The sequence below is a fragment of the Galeopterus variegatus genome, unplaced genomic scaffold, assembly GCF_000696425.1.
Source record: "Galeopterus variegatus unplaced genomic scaffold, G_variegatus-3.0.2 Scaffold406, whole genome shotgun sequence".
NCBI lineage: Eukaryota > Metazoa > Chordata > Mammalia > Dermoptera > Cynocephalidae > Galeopterus > Galeopterus variegatus.
Genome location: NW_007726517.1, coordinates 370,989 through 386,434, shown reverse-complemented (window position 1 = coordinate 386,434; position 15,446 = coordinate 370,989). Strand labels below are relative to the sequence as shown.

Here is a 15,446-nt window from a genome sequence, read left to right as displayed (position 1 = left end):
TTCTCCATCATGATAATTCTACTTATTTAGTTCATTATTGTTTGTATTTTTATCACCTATCCTAAACTTTCCAGAGAGGGTTCTAAAATTTGCAAAGACTTTTCAAAACAAAATTATCATTTGATTCTTTTCAAATAAAAAAAGTCAGTGCAATACATTATTTTAGAGGTAGGGAGGTAGAAAGTCTGATTAATCAACTCCATCCAGATTGGCATTTTGTAAATACTATAGTGAGAAGAGTACTGGAGCTGGTGACAGAAGACAATGATTTTACCCTGAGCTCTGCCCCAACCATGTTACCCTGGGAAAGTCACCTCAGTTCTCTCACTTTTGTTTCCCCCCCTCCCCATTAAATAAGGGAGAATGCACATAATCTCTGAGATCTATTCTAGCTGAATAGCCTTGGTGCTATTCAGTGTTGATAGAACCTGAAGGGTTAGTAACCGTGAATCAGGAAAGCAGGGTAGGTCTCTGAGACTTTATATCTGTTATTATCAAAGTACCTATTTGCATGTAGCTCTGAGTGTAGTGAATTCTTTTTGTCATGGTGACACAAGCTCAAAATATGGCTGGGATGCACATGATTTTATGTACCACATGGTGCATAAGAATTTACAGTGCCAGCAGAATGCTTTCTGTTTTTGTTTTAACAGCTGGACCAAGCAACACTCTCCCTGGCTGTGAGGGAAGACTACCTTGATAACAGCACAGAAGCCAAGTCTGTAAGTTTTACTCATATTCAACTGTGTGCCTTGTCAGGCTGCTGTTGGGTCCATCAGTTGTTCTAAGATCCCTGCTTCTTCACTAGAAATGAGCAGTGTGGCTATTCAATGACCATATTCCCGGTGCTGGAAGCAGAATCCTTTTATTCAGGCAGATAAACTCTACTCCTTGTCTTCTGGAAGTCTGGGCATCAAAGCTGTACAAGTCCCTGTTCTCAGTGCCCTCATAAGCATGGGGAGATCAATACCCAAATGAAGTAACCAAGAAATGAGCTTGCAGTCATTCCTCACAAGTGCACAGAGCTCTCTAACCAATGCAGAAGTAAAGCATAGGGAGGGATACCCAGAAGACCAATTGTTCTCAAATTGTACTACTTAAGAATCATCTGGGAAAGCTTCTATTAAATGTTGATTCCTGGGTCACAGCCCTGGAGAGTCTGACTTAGTAGACTTGAGGTGGAGTCTGGGAATCTGTACTTTTAACAGGTGCCCCAGGTTAATGGAGGGTTAATGAGAACCAGAAGGGATCAATCAGGTTAGACTTCTTGGGTTGGCTTGGAAACCTAGTAGTTTCCTAGAGATAGGAAAGAGCTGGTTGATACCTGAGACTTTCAATTCATTTTAGAAACATCATTGAACTTCCAAAGGAGCCTCAGACCTCGGTCCCCTGGGTCTGTGCTGATACTAACCTCTTATGTAGAAGGCTCTGGAGGACAGGAAACTAGGCAAAATGCTAGGTAGCTTTCTGATCGAGGATGCTCATCAAAGGGAGTTGTCAAGTTTTCCTACTTGAAAGTGGACAAAATGAACTTTTGCCAACTTGAGGGAACCTCTGTTTTTGCTGGGGTCTCAACAACCAGGCTTGAAATCATCTCCCCCATAACCAATCAGTTAAGTCCTAGTGATTTCACCTTCAAAATCTCTTTTACACCCACCTTGTCCCTCCTTTCTAGCCTACTACCCTAGATCAGATCCTTGTTACCTCTTGCCTTGACTACAGCAAGTAGCCTTTTAACTGTAACCTCCCCCCTTCATTCCCTTGCCTCCTTAGCACCACTTGACAAGTTCTGTTCTTGAAGCACTGCTCCCAGCGTGCCTTTGCTCTCACGGTGGGTTCTAAATTCCTGAGAGGGAATTCAAGGTCTCTTCATGACTTGATCCTAAACTACCTTTCCTGTCTCATCTACTTTTGTTCTTCCTCCAACAAAAGCAGCTCACCCGCCTCACAGGAGGACTCTTCACTGCCCCTGAACCTGTCTCCTTCAAATGCTGTGTCCCCAATTTCTCCAGGCAGGAATTCTTCTCCAGCTCTTGAGTTTCTAAGCATGTAGCAGCTTTATTAATGAACTTATTTTGGTCTCTCTGATGTTACAATTAGTAATTACACATTTATCTCCCTCACTGGTTCATACACTGTTTGAAAACCAGACTCCAGCATTATTTAGTTTTTCATCTGCATCCCCCCAAATATGCACAGAGTGCCTAGCAAGCCACCTTGCATTTTGAATTGAACTGGGAATGGTAAAACATTGTTTCTAACTAAGACTATGGGCAAAGCTTACCTACTGATTCAACAAATATTTATTAAGGGCCCGCTATATGCCAAGCACTGTATAGGTCCGGAGTTCATACACATAGTAACAATAGCTTACAGAGTCAAGGTGTACATTAGGAAATCTTATTCCCATAGCATGATTAGGAGGTCATTTAATACCTGATGTATTGAGAGCTCACAAATATATCTGAAATGAGAGGTGGGCCCCAGTGAGATTCTTCACTTTCTATGAAGTAACCCCCCCAACCCCCGATGACATATGAATAACCCCAAAATAGATTTATGAGCATGAAGGGAGGAAATTCTATCTTTGCTATTTCCTAGTTTTCTCATCATCATTTCTCTCTTCTCTCTCTTCTTTTTTTCCCTGAGCTAGGGAGGAGAACTTTGTTAAAAAAAAAAAAAAAAAAAAAAAAAAAAACTGTACAAAACTGGAAAGACACAGGGCTGCAATCACTGTGCTTTTATTTCTTAGAGTGAAGGTGGGTAAACTGAGTTGGAAGAGAATAAATCACACTTCCCACCAGTCTTCAGGGATCAGGCCTCCTGCTTTTAGAAACAGTTCTTTCTCATTTTATTAAAGCCTCACTTGCCTGAAAAGAGGACATCTGACCTTTAACTTGCTATTCTGGGCCCATGTGGAGATGTTTCTTGTATTCATTATCTCACCAGGTGCCAGAAAACTAGTTCTCTTGATGCTTGGACGACTCTGTCTGTCATGGTAACAGTATCCAAGTAGCCATAATTTTTTTGTTTTTTGGTGGCTGCCAGTTGTGGGGATCTGAACCCTGGACCTTGGTGGTATCAGCACCATGCTCTCCCAAGTGAGCTAACTGGCCAGCCCTACCATCACTCTTTTTTTCTCCCGAAGTGGTGGGTGGGTGGCTGGTGTTGCATAATGGCTGTACCATACTTTGAATACAGAGCAAAAATGAAGGACGTTTGTTTCCACCTGCTGTTTCTGCTCTTCTTTGTCTCTGAAACACACTTCCTAATAGGTTGTCATTTGCTTCTTTATCTTTCACAGTATCGGGATGCTCTCTACAAGTTCATGGTGGATACTGCTGTGCTTTTAGGCGCTAACAGCTCCCGAGCGGAGCATGACATGAAGTCGGTGCTTAGACTGGAAATTAAGATAGCTGAGGTAAGTCTTACTCAAATCTTTATTTCCTTTCTTTTATTTTTCTTATTTTAAAGGCAGTAGATCCTGAATAAAAGTATACATTGCAACCAAGTCAGAGCATTCTGTGTTGTTGCTCTTTGGGTCCACGGTAGAACTAAATAGCATTCTCTCTGGGAAGTAACAAGAAGAAGATTCGTGACAGACAGAGCTCTTTATTCTTCTCACCTCCCTGGTTTAAGCCCATTCAGTGTCCATAGGCTGCTCAGCTGTGGTCAAAGAATTAGCAGCAGGAAGACCCTCTGACTGCTCTTCTAGTGAAAATCCCATGTGGCTCAGCTAGAAGATGGATGTTTAACAAGTCCCTGTTGATTTGGCTTGAATGGAAGATGGCTTTTAACCCAGTCTACAGTTTATATCATTCCCACTTGGAGTTAGTATGACCTAAGGTCTGGGCTCAGGGAAGTCTGTCCACGAATACTGGATATAAAATTTGATGTAGAAAGTATATAGGACATGCTGGTAAGCATTTTAAAGCTGCCTTTCTGGTGCTACTTTGTACCTACTCCTATTCCTCATTCTTTTCTTGCCCTGCTTTAATGAAGGTCATTATTATGTGTCATATATTACGTTTTGTGTAAGTCACCTTAAATTCTTTCAGACGCATGGGAGAGACAAAAATATATAAAAACAACTTGTGGGAGAATAATGAGAAATCCTAAAAGGTTAGCTTTGTTTAATAAAATAACTTTTTTCTAGAAGAACCAAAGTGTGAAATCCCTATATGTCCCTAGGTCCAGAGGGAATAAATAGAGTGAAATGTCCTTGTGGGGAAACCCTGTAGTAAAGGAAATGATACTTTTACCAAGAAACTTTTGCATATGGGTTGGTAGTCTTTTATAACAGAAGTTGGTAAAAATCCCAAGATGAGTAAGAGTCCAAGTGTTTATTGGTTTTGTGTTTGGCGGGGTGAGGGTGTTGTGTTGAAATGTGGACTAGGGGTGAAGGATAAGGGTCAGGAAGAGTCAGTCTTGCTCTCTGCTGTGATGATGTCCTTGTGTACCTCTCTCCAAACTCCTACTTGCAGTGCAAAACAGTCGTTCCTGCATGTCACCTTTGAAAACTGAGAAGACTGTTGCAGGTGTTTTGAAGTCCAAGACTGTGCCTCTAAGCCATGTTTAGAGGCCGTCTGGATTCTGTTCCCAGGCAAACAGGAGGCCCAGATCTCTAATTTGGACTAAAACTCTGATATAGCAGGGAAGGCCTTGCTTTGAGCCAGGGATTTGGACCAAAAACGGAACTAAAAACAGCTGGGTTGAGGCAAGACTGGGAATTGTCAAGAGGCTAAATGAAGTGACAAATCCATTGTGTGCAGGGAGTAGCCAGCAGAGAGTTGAAAACAGCTCTGGGGCCAAAGGGCTACAACCTGGGGCTGCAAGCCTGAGTCCAGGAAGGAGGGGAGGGCGGACGAGGAGTGTGGACATTCTTTTAGGCAATGATTTGTATAGAGCCAGGAAGCTCTCTGTAAGGTACATGTAATCTCTTCTGTGGAGGGTGAGATGGGAGAAGCTAAGGGCACTGAAACATTTAAATAAGAGGGTGCAGATGTCTGCCACTGAGCCCTCTGTGATTTTGCCTTGAAAAATCCATGGCGTGGAGATGTTTAGCTAGTTCATAATACTCATTTTCATCTCTTATACCCCAGGTTACTAGGTACACTCAAAATTAGTGGAACACATAGCCCTAGGGAAACTTCTGAAGCTGGGGAGACAGGGCAGCCTATTCAAGCACAAATACTGTAAGTCCTTGTAAATACAACCATGGAAGTATGCATTTAACCAATCCCGGCTAGAGAGATGTGTGCACAAGGAGAGGTCTCCTTGATGGAGTGGCCCTTGTCATTGCAACCAAGTGGAATTTAATTGGATAGACTTGCTAGAGAAAATAAATCTCAGGCAAAGTCTTGAATCATAGTTCAAGCCATGGAGGTGGTGATGGTGGATGGGGGTGCAGGGGTAGGAGAGTCATGTGCGAGGTGGAGGGTCGCAAGGTCAATGCAAGGGAGTTGGATGATGGAAGGCCTTAAGGCAGAATCACGATGTGATTCAGGGGTGGGTATGGGAGCTACTGCCTATCAATGGAAGTGATTATGATGGCCCTTGAGGAAGATAGTCACTGCTGCTGTTCTTAGATTAGGTTAGACATGACAGAGGTTAGAAGTTTAGATTTGGTGTTGGCCAAATGGCCAGGAGCATGAGTATTGAGAATGGAAAGAGTGAAGAGTCAGGGCTGGAGAGGCAGGTTTTGAAATGTGTGTAAGAGGTAGAGCTGAATCCATCCCCCCAGCAGTGGAACTAGGGAATCTCAAGGCTGAAGAAACAAGAGGGGGAAATGAGGGAATGAGCTGTTGACAAAATGATCATGGGTAGCAGCGATATCCAGAGAGTCTAGTGTTCATCAGTAAAACTTTGCCCCTAGAGATGAAGGGATGGGCTGTGATCCATGAAATATTGAAATCATTATCTGGAGACCGCAGGTGAATATGGGATGTTTGCCACAATTGTCCAACTTCAGTTTGTCTGTCAAAACCAAGCCAGCAATAGATTTTGCCCATCCACATTATAGATGAAGAGGGGATTCCAGGTCGTTCCTTTTGTACTCAAGACAATATTTCACACTGAAGAGGACATGAAAGCTTTTAAAAAATTTTTCTTAATCCTCCTGCCAAAAGTGATGTCTTTTTTAATTCTCTTCCCCCAGTTGGGCACCACCCCAAAGTCTTGAAAAACTTTATAATACTATGCAGATGTTTTGGCACATGTGGTCATGCAGTAAGACATGATTTATTTGAAAAAATAACCAAAGTCTCTTTCTGACAGATAATGATTCCCCATGAAAACCGAACCAGTGAGGCTATGTACAACAGAATGAACATTTCTGAATTGTGTGCTCTGATTCCCCAGGTGGGTGAAAACTATCCAGGAAGCTTTCTCTTAATTGGTTATTTTACAAGCAACTGTATTTTACCTGCATGTAAATTTTTGCTTTGTAAAATCTACTGTAAGTCTTTTTGGTTCTCATCACCTTTGTCAGCTATCACATAAAATAGCTCATCTGTGCATTGAGATTCTTTCTGTTATAGGGAACAGAAAATCTTTCCAGCAGTGTCTGAAAAACTTAAAGCCCTTTTTCTTTCATGACAGAGGTTTGGACACAGGTGGTTATTTGTATTGGTTCACCTGTTTAACAATGTTGTTAAAGACCCAAGTTCTTTCTGTCTTTTTATTACACTCTTCTTAGTGTGCTGGCCTTTGACTTGATGTTTGATGACTCATGGTTGCAAGGTAGCTACCACAGCTCCACAGATCACATCTGTCATCAGGGCAGGAAGAGAGGGAATGGCCAGTGATGGCCATGTCTGACCCTTTTACCAGGGAAAATAGAAAAGCCTTTCCAGAGTCTCTGCAGATGTCTCCCCCTTATTTCTTATTGAGTAGAACTGGGTCACGTGGCCAACCCTACTACAGGGGAGGCTGGGCAAGTAACTGGTTTTCCACTTCAAAGGTGGAGGCAGGCAAGGGAGAAAAGGATAGGAAATGACTTTTAGGGAAGCCCATCTGAAATACCAAATGGGGTTGCAGGTAAGGTTGCGATGCTCTGAAGAATGGAGGCACATTACTTTTGGTTGTTGCCTGTTTCCTCCTGTGTTAAGAAAGGCTGGGCCAGAGAGATGAGCAGTAATGTACTGGGGCATCTGTATCAGTGTGTACTTGGTTGGGGGGGAGTGAGGAAGCGTGTAGGATGGAGGGAGAATATAGACAGAGGGAGGGAAGTGCAGGAGCGAAAGAGAGGGTGGGGAGCATAAACTAAAGGAAGGGTCCAGGAGGGAGCAGTTCAGGAGAAATGGGAGACTGTAGGAGGGGGCCACGGGGTGAGGGTGCATATTACGTGTGTGTGCGTGTTGTCTGTATGTAGATGGCACAGACGTATGTTCCATTTTGTGACTGAGGCTGTAGGTCTGGATGACAGTAATCAAGAGTTTATTTTCTACCTTCGAGCAGCTGCATTATGAATTATTTGGTGTGAAATTGCAAGGAATGGATTATGCTCAACCTATTGTATGCCTTCCTTCTTGCTTGCTGCCCATCAGAGGCTCTCTCACCTTGTTTTTTCCTCTCTTCCCTCAGTTTGACTGGCTGGGCTACATCAAGAAGGTCATTGATACCAGACTCTACCCTGACCTGAAAGACATCAGCCCATCAGAGAACGTGGTGGTCCGCGTCCCGCAGTACTTTAAAGATTTGTTTAGGATATTAGGCTCTGAGAGGAAGAAGTAAGAACTTTCATGTGAATTTTACTGTGACTTTTGTTTTTCCTTTAAATCATAAGGGTCTCTCTTCTCAAGTCCTTTGAACACGTTTTTAGAGAAAGTTACATCAAAAGAATCATGGGGAAAATTGTGGTGCCCTTGGTAACAAATTGGCCCAAAGCATTGTGATTTACGTGCTGTGATGACAACAAATACACAATGGTTTTGCCCCTTATTTCTGGTCTTTCTCCAATTTGTTCTCTCTGAGAGCCTAAATTGTTTATTAGTTTTGGGAACTACTTATATAATGATGTTATTTTCTGAGATTTCTCTATGAACATCTTTTTTCTCAGTTCATTCTTGGTCATTTACTGCTTTCTTCTTTTTGGTCAGTAAGTCACTTTCTGGCAATAAACCAACATATATATTGAAAAACACATAAGACCACTTCAAGAGCTATGGAGAAATTACCCTGATGAAAAACTTCAGGAATTGTCAGATTTTTCTTATTTTAAAGGATGTTTTAGAATCTGTTGCATTACTAGTTTAGTACTACAAAGAAAATAAATCCTAAAAATGCCCAGGAAAGAGAATTTTACAGTTCATTAAGCCATTCAGATTTGACTGCAGAAAATGAATCACAGAAGGTCAACTAGTTTACACAAACAACTTACTAAGCTAAGTGCTAGGCCATGATTAAAAATCACATTTTCTTATTTGAACTCAGGCAAGGCTATGTTGCCAGAAATTATGTTAAAAAAAAAAAGGGCATCTACAAATGTCCTAGGAATAAAATGTAGCCTCCATCCCCACCTACAGAAACACTTAGACAACTATGAAGAGCTGCTGCTCTTTCTAGGATATCTTCTGATGATCAAAATAATCCATGCTCATTGAGCATAACATACAGAAAAGGGAGAGAAGAAACAATAAATTCACTTAAAATTCTGCTGCTTAGAGATAAGTAGTGATTCTTTGAAAATTTTCTAAAAGAAAATTGAATCTAGAGTTAGGTAAGTGTACATGTGGGATAGAATCATGTTATTTGAAGTGTGCTCCATGGGCCAGTAATGCCAGCAGCATCACCTTGCGTACTTGTTAAAAATGAACATTCCTGATGTCTGTGCCCAGTTCCACTTCCTGTAGTGTTTCTCCTATGTTTTCTTTAAGAAGTTTTATTGTTTCAGGGCGTATATTTAATTCTTTAATCCATTTTGAGTTGATTTTAGTATATGGTGAGAGGTATAGGTCTAGTTTCATTCTCCTGCATATTGATATCCAGTTCTCCCAGCACCATTTGCTAAAGAGGCAGTCTCTTCCCCAGTGTATAGGCTTGGTGCCTTTGTCAAAGATCAGATGGCTGTAGGTGTGTGGGTTGATTTCTGGATTCTCTATTCTATTCCATTGAACCATGTGTCTGTTTTTATGCCAGTACAATGCTATTTTGGTTATTATAGCTTTGTAGTATAGTTTAAAGCCTCCAGTTTTATTTATTTATTTATTTTTGCTCAGAATTGCTTTGGCTATGAGTGGTCTTTTGTTATTCCATATAAATGTTAGGATAGTTCTGACCCAGCTATCCCACTGCTGGGAATATACCCAGAGGAATGGAAATCATCAAGTTGAAGGGATACCTGTGCTCCAATGTTCATTTCAACACTATTTACAATAGCCAAGAATTGGAACCAGCCCAAATGTCCACAATCAGATGAGTGGATACAGAAAATGGGGTGTATCTACACAATGGAGTACTACTCTGCTGTAAAAAAGAATGAAATACTGCCATTTGCAACAATATGGATGGACTTACAGAAAATTATATTAAGTGAAACGAGTCAGGCACAGAAAGAGAAATACCACGTTCTCACTTATTTGTGGGAGCTAAAAATAAATAAATACACAAATAAACTGGGTGAGGGGAAGACACAGTAATCACAATTCCTTGAAGTTGTTAAGACAAGAAAACAGATATGAGGTTGTTGGAAGAGAGGGGAGAGAAAGAGGGGGGGAGGGAGGATTCGGTAATGTGCCACAAAAATCAACCACATTGTATATTGATAAAATAAAATTAAAAATACAGATTCCAAGGCCCTCCATAGAGTCTGACGTAGTAGAAGTGGGGGGAGGCCCAGGAATATGTATTTTATAAATAAGCATCCCAGGAGAGCCTTATGATTAGCTGCTGGTTTTTTTTTTTTTTTTTTAATCACTGCATTAGAAAATTTTTTTCATCAGTACTTCCTAGCTCTGAAATATTGTAAAATATGACCCAAATGTTTTTCTACTCATATGCCATTGAGTTACTGAGTACATTTTAAATTTTTGTGGTAATTTCCATTGAAAGGTGGAGGTTGCCATGCTGTATATGCATTCTTCAGCTCCTAGTGAGTCAGTTTCTTCTAGTGTCTGTTATCTTCAGTTGTAAAATAGCAGGTACTTTTGGAAACTGTATTAATTTTATTTCCCAAAAAAGCCTAATTTACAACTAGGGGATAGATTGGGGCTTGGTTTTGCTGTATTAGACAAATCATCTCTACAGTGATGATTATACTTTAGAATTACAGGACTTTTCAGGGAGCAGGGAGCAGGAAAGACCGTGATTGGAGGGAGATTTTTACTCTGGTCCTTATCAAAATGATAACTTGCACAAATGTAAACATAGTGCACAACAGTAGAAGAAAATATAGATAGAAAAATTACCTGCAGACATTAAAAATGAAGGCAAAATTCAAATCTCTTTCATATAGTTTACCCCTCAAAAAACAATTCATCAAAAATGACGTGTATTCTGTGTATTCTTTTGAGGTTGCGAGGCCCTGTGTGCATCCTGACAAGGTTGGAGACACTTTATTTGCATGGCACGGTGAGGCTCTTGCGTTGCTGATCCTCACTCATGCAGCATTACGAGGGTAGTCAGGGAAAGGTCCTCTTGGGTCCCCATAGCTAGCATATTAGTCGGGATATGCCAGTTGCTGTCACAAGCACCTCTAAACTCTCATTGGCTTGCACCATAAAAATTGTACCCCCTGCTCAGGGAACAGTCCAACATGGGTGTTCCTGTAAGACAGCTTTCTTCCAAACAGTGACTCAGGAGCACAGGCTCCTTCCATCTTGTGGCTCTGCCTCTTCTGGGTTTTTAGCCTCTTTTTCCATTCAGCTGGTAGATGGGGAAAGAGAGAGGGTGGAGGTGTTCTGAGAATCTGCCTATGAAAATCATACATGGATCATGAGGATGTTAAACACCATTATGATAAACAGGTATCTTCAATCCTTACAGCAATTCTGTGTGTCGTTCCCATTTTCCAGATAAGGAAGCTGAGGTTAAGTGACTTGCCCAAGGACACACCTCCAAAAGGAAGCAGAACTGAGATTCTAAATTGGGTCACCCTTAATTCTAAGTTCTGTCTCTTTTTCCCATACATGTCCTGGTGTGGAAAGGAGACACTTTTCAGATGCTTCACTGATAGTTTTGGAGATTCTAGCATATTGTATCTCCAACTAGTTACATATTGCTAGTTTTGGCAATCTTTCTGCCATTTTCAGGTTTCCAAAGCAATCCTGGGTTGGTATTAGCTGCTTATGTCTTGGCTGCTGTTTCTCCCCTTATATCGTGCCACTGCCAACTTGCTGGATTAGGCCTCTCTCTCTCACTGAGTGGCTCTGGGGACAGTGTCACTGACTCTTTGGCAGGTGGTACATGGCACAAAACTAGAGCAATGAGATCCCCCAGAGGTGGTGGTACAGAGACAGCACTGGCCCTGGCAGTCGAAAGGGATCGGTGGCCAGGGCTGGGCCACTGGAGGCACAAGCTGCAGGCTGCCTTTGGGGAAAAGGAGCTGGTGTTCCAGGTGGAAAGCAGGTGAGGAGGCGGTGATGTGCTGGACACTCAGGCTATGTGCATCTCTTTTAACTCCATGTTCAATGACCCCATGTTGATAGTTTGAAATCAGCTACGGTGGGAGTTTCATACATGGAAATTGGCAAATGCCACAGATCAATTTTTTTTCTTGGCAAGGCAGTTGGTTAACATTTACCGGCACATCACTGGGTGAGGGGCACTACAGGCTTCCCTCCCTTTCTGTCTCCCTCAGCTCTTCTGCCCACTCCTGACTTGAGGCTGCCTCAGACACTCACCATCTAATTTGATCTGAGGAGTAAGAGGGGGAGGGGGAGAGGCCGAGAGAGATGGCGTCAGGGAGAGTTGGCTTTTGGCCTCTTCTTCCTGGCCAGGCCTGACCCCCTGGAGATCATCTGCGTCCGAACTTTTTTAGCAGGCTGGCCTAAAGCAAACCCTTGGAGATTTTGCCAACCTCCACGTGTGTTCCTGTCTTTAGTTTTATTTTTACATAAAGTGAGCACAATATACATTAAAGGATGATGATTCTCATTGGACAGGTGCTCCCAAAGGCTTACCTGGCACATGTGCTGTTATGTGGACCTCTTATGGAGCTCAGCTCTTCTGGGAGTGATCTAGGGCCTTGCTGTTCAAAGTACGGGCCGTGGACAAGCGGTACAGGCATTATCTGAGAGCTTGTCAGAAATGCAGACTCTCAGGCTGTGTCCCAGACCTGAATCAGAATCTGAAATTCAGTAAGATTGCCAGTGGATTCATATACACATTAAAGTTTAAGAAGCACTGATCTAGGATTCAGGAAGTCCTAGTTGACCTGTGTGTACAGACCAGCAGTTCTCGACCCTGACCTGCGTCAGAATCTTCTGGAGGGCTTGTTAGGACAGATTGCTGGACCGCAGTCCCACAGGTTCTGATTCTGATTCAGTAGGCCTGGGGTGAGGCCCAGGCCTTTTCTAACAAGTTCTTAGCTGATGCTGAAGCTGCTGGTCCAGGAATGCCCTTTGAGAACCACTGCCTTAGGCACACCTCTGGGCAGCCTGTAGGATTTAGGAAGATCTCTTTATCTCTGAGAGCCTTTGGGTAGAACCTCTCTGGCTCATGTCAGGTGGGGTGACCGAGAGGAGCAGTGCAAGCTGCTCTGGAATCTGCAGACCCAAATGTCAGTCCTGGATTCGGTACATCCTTGGAAGTCCCTTGACTGTTGTTTTCTTCATCTGAAAATGAGGATAATAATCATGACCACCCCACAGCGCTGTCACAGGGGTCAAAGAAAGTATTTTGTGATCTCTTAAATGTAATATAAACATAAGCTGCCACTAATTGAGGACATGGAGCAGCAAAAGCTTCTGAAAAAAAAATCTTCTGAGTCACAGGCTTTGGGAAATGATTTCATTTTGTTCTCTTAGTGGTGGGTTCTTTTCTGAGGTGCTCTGCCTTCCTCTAATTTATTTATTGCCATTTGGGGAAATTACTGCTGAAATGCTTTTTGGAAAAAAAAATGTTATGTGTTATTTTCAAGGACTGTTGCTGAGTCAGATTTTTGTTTTGTTTTTCGATGTATGTGAGCATTAGGTGGCAGTGATTCAGTCATCATGGTCTTATCTGTTCCTGGCGTGGTAATATTAGCTCTCCAAAACTGTGCTCCGTAGCGTTCTGTCAGTATATTTATAACACACTGGAGAAACAGATCTTGTCCTTATGCTATTGTCTTAGTAATGCCTCGGCCAGGAAGGCCTCCCTATTCTCCTTTCTTCCCCACAGATTTCTGCAAACCACCTTTGTTGGAGTGTTCTGGGGTCTCTGTGACTGGCCAGGAATTCTTAGCTGAATGCGAGGCTCTAATTCATTGCTGCATGGCATGGGGAAAAGCGCACAGGCTTTAGAAAAGGCTTGAGTTAGACACACCTGGGTATGGTCTAGCCTCCATCACTTATTACAGTAGTTCTCTAACTTGCTGCACACTGGACTTAGCTGGGGAAATTTAAAAACCTAGAGATTGTGATCTAATTGGCTCGGGGTGGCCTGGGCATTTGGTTTTTTTTTAAAACTCCCCAGGTGATTCTACTAGTTTGAGACCCACTGACTGTGATCATGAGAAGTTTACTTAATGGTTCTAAGCCTTGAGTTTTCTTATATGTAAGATGGGTGTAATAACATCTGTCATATATTGGTACTGTGAGGATTGTATATAACGTGAGTGGCCTGTATGGGCTGCTTTCAGGGGTGGTGGAAAGGGCCCTGCTTCTAAAACCCCAGTAGACTTCCACTATGCTGCCTCTTCTACCACCACCATCAGGCCCCTCCTGACAACTTCCCCAGGTGATCTGGTTCATCAACTCCCCCTTCAGGGAATATGGAAAGACATCTGCTGGTTGCTGACCACCTTCTAATTGGCACCTCTGGGTCCAGCACAGCTCACACACCCAGCAAGCAGTAGTTTAAGGACGAAAAGCATATGGACCTTGTGTTAGGGTCAGGATCTGCCCCCCTGATGAGCTAGACAGCAGACCCTGATTGCTGCCTGACGTGTGCCTGGCTTTTCTGCCCACTTCTTTGAGTAATGGCCCTGCTCCCCATCCCCTCCAACACGCAGGCCTCCTCTGTTATTCAGCCTGTCCAGAGTTCATGTTCCTGCTTCACACACCTAAGCCTTTAGGCACAGCTCAAGCCCTGTCCCTCTCATGAAGCCTAACCTTAGCCCTCAGTTTGAGGTGTGCTGTCCTTCTGGTGAAGTGTGTGGCATGCATCTTTGGGTGCTAGGCTCTGCCAAATCATTCATGCATCTCCCCTTGTCAGCTAAGAGCTTCAGGCGATCAGGGACTGTATCTTCCTCACCTTCCTGTCTCCTGGCACCTAGGACTATTAGTACACGTCTGGGTGCTCAGGATGTGTTGATTGAATGAATGAAGGAAGGATCCCTCATGTATATACTTACAGTGTATTCCTTCAATCAAAACACCCGGTTATATGCACAAATCGAAATCTGAAGTCCTGTGTCCCCAACTAGACTTTAAGGTCTCTGACTGTGGGTGCTGGGTTCTTATTTCTTTCTGTTCCTCCTGGCATCTGGCACAATACTGGCCCAACAGTAAGTGTCAGTGAGCACTTCTTGTTTTGTTGGGCAGTAGGGATGTGAACACAAAATATCTAGAGGAATGACCTAAAACTACATGTTAATTATAGTGGCCTCAACAGAGCATGGATGAGGGCTAGGCTTTGCTGATTGCGCAGTGGTCTCTGACGGGGAGTGTGCATACCCCAGCAACATCCACTGGGTCCAAGAAGAAAATTTTAGAGCTCCTATATCTTTATTTTTAAAAAAATTAATAATAATTAGGCTTTTTTGAGTTCTATATAGACTGCCATTGACCCCTTATTTGATCCACGTGGCACACATGGTCGGGGGGGCAGTGTCACCCTCACTGATTTATTTTCATTTGATAAATTGAAAATAATCTTGAGCCATTTGCATATACCTGTAGATTTATGAATTTTGTTATCTAGTTTATCTAGTTTAATCCTCACAATATAGACAAGTAGCTTTTAAAAAAATTCTTGCAGAGAAGTGGGAATTGAAGCTATTACTAATAATGTAAGCACAGGTGAAACCCAAGAAAATGGCGGAAGTGACCCTTTTCCTGCGCCAGTGTGCCATCTTGGTTAGCCAGATGGTAAGGGAAAAACAATGGTGGTCTAACCAGATCTGACAAGGATAGGTCAAAAATTTTTGAAATAGTCAAGACTGTATAAAATGTGGATTTACAGTCACTGTCATTGTTGTATTAACCTAATCCTATGTGGATAATGTATCTTAAAAAATTTAATGGACTTTGAAGGATTGATGCATGACTTTTGGTTTTTTTTTTTTTTTTTTTTTTTTTTTTTTT

The 15,446-nt window shown here is 42.4% G+C and overlaps 1 protein-coding gene across 2 annotated transcripts in view; it reads left to right on the top strand.

Moving 5' to 3' along the window:
- The window catches only part of PHEX (phosphate regulating endopeptidase homolog, X-linked), a 216,318-nt gene that overhangs the window by 46,790 nt on the left and 154,082 nt on the right, over window positions 1-15,446 (top strand). For both annotated transcript variants that reach the window (XM_008568394.1, XM_008568395.1), the window contains exons 6-9: window positions 654-722; window positions 3,305-3,421; window positions 6,277-6,360; window positions 7,585-7,730. In XM_008568394.1, coding sequence (XP_008566616.1) covers window positions 654-722; window positions 3,305-3,421; window positions 6,277-6,360; window positions 7,585-7,730 — 416 coding nt within the window. The remainder of the gene's footprint in view (window positions 1-653; window positions 723-3,304; window positions 3,422-6,276; window positions 6,361-7,584; window positions 7,731-15,446) is intronic.